The sequence below is a fragment of the Myotis davidii genome, unplaced genomic scaffold (genome assembly GCF_000327345.1).
Source record: "Myotis davidii unplaced genomic scaffold, ASM32734v1 scaffold266, whole genome shotgun sequence".
NCBI lineage: Eukaryota > Metazoa > Chordata > Mammalia > Chiroptera > Vespertilionidae > Myotis > Myotis davidii.
Window position 1 is genome coordinate 5,720,515 of NW_006300032.1, and position 5,251 is coordinate 5,725,765.

Below are 5,251 nucleotides of genomic sequence, written 5' to 3' on the forward strand. Positions count from 1 at the left end.
TTCCAACTTAAGGAGAACTCACATAATTGTCTACACAGAACCTCACTAATTGTCCTTACTCCTTTCAGGAAAAGTCACTTACATATGTGTCATAGTAGATTACATGTCTATACTGTGTGATGTGCTGCAGCAGAAACAACATAAGCTTTGGGGACAAATAGTCTAATGACCCAGGGTTCTTCTCTGCCACCAACTAGCTGTGTGACTTTCACTTCCTTTCTGTGCATGTTTCCTCTTTACAGATTGGGACGAATAACCTACCCCTTAAAAAGGACCCAGGGTTCATCTCTGCCACCAACTAACTGTGTGACTTTCACTTCCTTTCTGAGCATGTTTCCTCTTCTACAGATTGGGACGAATAACCTACCCCTTAAAATTGTGACACTTATTGCCTGGCACATCGTGGGCATTACATAAAACATTGTTTTCCTTCTTCCCCTAGCTTTGTGCCACCCTTCTGGAAAACTCTGCTATTTTAAGCAACTATAAGCAGAGAAAATGTGTCCATTGTGTATTCAAACAAAGCTTCTGACAATACTTTAAAATAGTGGACCTTGTATGTGAAATGAAGGCTGTATCCAGGCTGCCATGTGTGTGTGTGTGTGTGTGTGTGGGGGGGGAGACAGGTTAATCGCAGTGATGCACCACTGCGGAGGGACGTGTGAGAACTTTGCTTGTGGAAGTATTCTTAGAGCCAGTTTACGCGTCACTCAAGAAAAGCAGCTTCATTTCTTGTTGATGGTTCACCCTCCTCAGCTCTTTATTGGCACCCCCCTCCTTATCCCAAATGGAAGTCCATGCTCAGTCCTGGGATGGAAGCAACTTTATGGTATTTTTGACAAAAAGAAAAATAATGGTATTTTGACCACGCTCCTTATTCATTGCCTTGGGGTCAAATGATCTTATTTCTAAAGATCAAAATTACCAGGGAAGAATGAAGGTCTGAAGTCAGGAAATATTTTTAAAAAGCTAAAGATAATTGCAAAAAAGATTACTTCTACCACTGATTTGGCATAGATGGAAGCAACACAGATATTTAGATACAGACACTGATGGTGACATTTTGAAGGGAACTTTATTTGAATTCATGTGTTCAAGTTAGAGTGTTTATTTTAAACGTTTATCTAATATGAAACTATCTGCACAAAAATATTGTAATCAGTTCAACAGAATTTACTGTGTACTACTCACAAGTCAAAATTATTCCATAAGAAATGCTTTATTGTCCGGAAACTTTTTAGATGGTACACTCTATCAGTAATATAATTTTGGTAGGCACACCAAATTTATGTGTAGTATAATTTACTTATTAATTATATACCTATTCTTTAAATTATAATCATATGCATGTGTTTACAAAGTATGTGCTTTATGAAACAGACAACAATAGAAACTTCAAGATACAAGTGTGTGTGTGTGTGTGTACTCATACACTAACATTTTCTTTCCTTATTTTAGCAGAGCATCTTGTGTGTTTCTGGCACGTATGCATGCATCTTGCTCATTGTTTTAGATGACAATGATTGGGATGAAGGGACTAAGGCTCCTTCTTCTAAATGGTCATTAAACAAAATTGTTACCTTTCGTATCAGTTCAGCAGCATTCATTAGCTACACTAAACATCAAATGCCCTGCAGATTCACCAAGGCTGCATTTTAGGAGGAAGAATGTGAGTGCAATTCATCATTACTAATCTAGAAGACAAAGTTTAACAAACTTGCTAAAAACTGCACATTGAGCTGACATGAGACCTTATTAAATAATGTGACACTACAAAGAAATAGGAAGACAATTCTGTATGTGTGAACCAAAGTCAGATACAACTTTGAAACTGGTAACTGAAGGAGGGTCACCATGCTTTGAATTGACTCTTGTTAAATTATGAATCCTATAGAGTCAAAGACACAAATAGTAATGACATAAACAATTGTGTTTCCAGCTGAAAAGCCTGTGGCAGTTTCATCAATCTTTGAAAAAGCACTCACACAGGTGTGTAACAACACGGTTATAAGAAGCTAGCCCACTATGACAATGACAGCACCCAGCCAGCATGGCTCACTGGTTGAGCGACAAAAGATTACTTCCTTATTCCAAATAGCATTTTATAGCAACATTTGGGGCAACAAATCAAGCAATTTTTTAGTTCCCTAGAGGGCCAGTGCACAAATTCGTGCACAGGTGGGGTCCCTCTGCCTGGCTGGTGATCAGGGCCAATCAGGGGCTGTCTCGCCCAGTCCCTATCGGGGAGATTGGGGCTGGACAGCTAGGGGGGATGGAGGGAGGGATCACAGGAGGTTGGCTCGCCACAGGAGGTTGACTGTGGGAGTGCAGTGACCATCAGGGGGCAGCTCTTGCATTAAGCATCTGCCCCTGGTGGTCAGTGAGCATCATAGTGACTGGTCGACTGGTCATTTGGTCCTTTGATCTTAATGGTGTGTGTGTGTGTGTGTGTGTGTGTGTGTGTATACACACACATATATATATACATATACATACATATATATAGTAATTATATATGCTTAAAGTCTATTTCGATTTACAAATTTTTATAAAATAATTATAGCAAAGTAATAAGCTTGATTTCAATGTAGAAAACTCAATAAGAAGAAGAAAAAAGAATGCAATTTTTTATTAGTTTTGTGAAATTTCCCAATTCACATAAAGAAATGGTGGGCTAGTAGAAAGAAATAATTAAGAGCAGATTTGATCGAGTGCAATGAAACCACTTAAATGTATTTTTTTCTAATTATCCTTGTAATTCTCACCCAAAAATATGTTTTTTGATAGATTTTTTAGAGAGGAAGGGAGAGAGGAAGAGTGAGGGAGAGAGAGAGAGACATATATGTGAAATAGAAACATTGATTGCCTTCGGCTCATGTTCCAATTGGGGATCAGGTTTGTGCCCAGATCAGGAATTGAACTGCAACCTTTCATGCACAGAAAATGCTCTATCAATAGAGACACCCAGATGGCTAAATATATTTTTAAATGGCTCTTGATTTTTCAGCAAAATAAAATTCTAGCAAGGTTTCTTGGGGTAAAATGTCTTGATTACTTACCTTGCCGTACTTCTGGGCATAAGAACCTGTGAGCAGTGAATGAAAAACAATGATGGTTTCATCCAAGTCCCAGACAAACACACGCTGAAGAAAAAGATAAATATCAAAGAATTATTAAACTTTAAGGAAGCAAAAATCTCTTTACAAGTAAAAAGCATCTCATTTTGTTGTTGGATATACTCTTGATACCATTTTAGAGAAACCTATGCCACGCCATTAATTTTTCCCCCCAAATTTTCCAGATCTAACCTCTGTAAAACCTGAGAAGCAAGAGTTATACAAACAATAAGCTTAAAAATCAGATATCCTAATTTGAGGAAATTCACCCAAATATTTATTTGCAGTTAATATCCCCAAAGACACACTTGGACTTTATGATAGAAGTGAACTTGAAACTCTATCTTAAAGTTTTATGACTCATAGATTTGTGATATTTTGCAATACATTCAAAGAATTAAAAATTTAAAAATATTTAAAAGACTCAATAATAATCCCTAAATAGATATTACCAAGTGTGAGCTCTTGAGTCAGGTGGTTTGTTTGGTCTGCACAGTGAAATATTTCAAATTATTGATCAACTTTTTAAGATTAGGAAATTTCAAACAAACTTCAGGGTTCTCACTGTAGCAGAGAAACTGGAAGCTGTAGCAATGCTGGCTGAGGTGCCACAGGGAGGTGTGGGCCCCTTTTGATTGGGCCAGTACTCTCTGCCAGGGGTCCTCAAACTACGGGCCCATGGGCCACATGCAAATACAAATATCGTATTTGTTCCCATTTTGTTTTTTTACTTCAAAATAAGATATGTGCAGTGTGCATAGGAATTTGTTCATAGTTTTTTTTTAAACTATAGTCCGGCCCTCCAACGGTCTGAGTTACAGTGAACTGGCCCCTGTTTACAAAGTTTGAGGACCCTTGCCTCGGCTCTCACAGTAGGCTGGCTTCCTAGCCCAGTTCACCCATAGATTGTCACCTGCTGAGTCCCTGAATGCATTTGAATCTGCTACTGTTGTTCAGGTAAAGGAAATGATCTCTCATGAAAATGGTATAATGACTATTACTTAACTTGACCAAATCTGGAGATTTAATGTTTTTTCTTAATTGAAGTGAAGAAGGAATTTTAGGGTGAACATAGGCAGGATTTTTTTGGAATTGGGGTCCATGGAAAAGCACGGGGCTGCCTACTGGGAGAAGGTGCATTTCCATAACACAAGGAAGCCAGGTGCAGTTACATTTCCATAAGACAAGGGAGCAGCAACAGTTGTTTTCCCCCTCCCTACGTGGGCATTCATTCTGTGGGACTCTTCCCTTTCCCCACGTGGGAGTCTGTATCTATTCTTCAATAAAGTTCCACCTTTGCTATACCATTTTCTGTCCTTGGATTCATTCTTCGATTCTGGCGGGCAAAGAATCTGGGTTCCAGTCCAAAAATTCGGTATCAGAAGTAGGCAGTTGTTTAAGAAGTAACAGGTTAAGGTTAAGAATAGTGTCTCCTGATGTTTCATAATAAAAGCCAACCCGTTTCGTATGGATATATCTCAAAAGAGCTTTCAACCAGAAAAAAAAAGGCTCATGAAAATTTTTACAGATCTAAAAATTTTAACCTGTATCAGATGATTGGAATTTTTTTTCTATTTTCAGAAGATAACTTTTCATTTTCATACAGAATAATTTTACCTATTACAATTAGTTGACCCATATAACTATCTTTCATTACATTAGTACCACCAAATGAAGTGTTTCTCAGAAAATTACCCCAGAAACAGTTATTTTAAAAATTTGTTTGTACCAATGTGGACCAAAAGATGCAATTATCTCAGACCTAGAATTTGTAACTCATTATCACTTTTAAGGTTTTTTTTGTTTTAATTTGGCCATTACAATGGGTGAAATCTCAAACTTTCAGCTGTGAAATGCCCACTACAAAGTAGATCCACTCCCTTCATCATGATATACATATATATGTATGTATGTATGTGTGTCTTAAGAAGAAAAGAATCTATTTTCACATCTTAATAAGCAGTGATACAAAATTCAATCCAGTGATCAGGCTGGGTGGGGTGGTGGGAGATTCCTGAGGCTGCACACGGGAGTCACAGCATAGGTACCACCTGAAGGCAGCCAGGCTCCTGAGTAAATGACGTCACTGGACACAGCGCCTACAACCAGACGGATTCCCTGTGTCCTACACACAG

At 38.2% G+C, this 5,251-nt stretch overlaps 1 protein-coding gene across 6 annotated transcripts in view; it reads right to left on the reverse strand.

Moving 5' to 3' along the window:
• EYA4 (EYA transcriptional coactivator and phosphatase 4) overlaps positions 1–5,251 on the reverse strand; it is a 231,456-nt gene that overhangs the window by 25,423 nt on the left and 200,782 nt on the right. For all 6 annotated transcript variants that reach the window (XM_015572105.1, XM_015572104.1, XM_015572102.1 and 3 more), the window contains one exon: positions 3,060–3,143. In XM_015572105.1, coding sequence (XP_015427591.1) covers positions 3,060–3,143 — 84 coding nt within the window. The remainder of the gene's footprint in view (positions 1–3,059; positions 3,144–5,251) is intronic.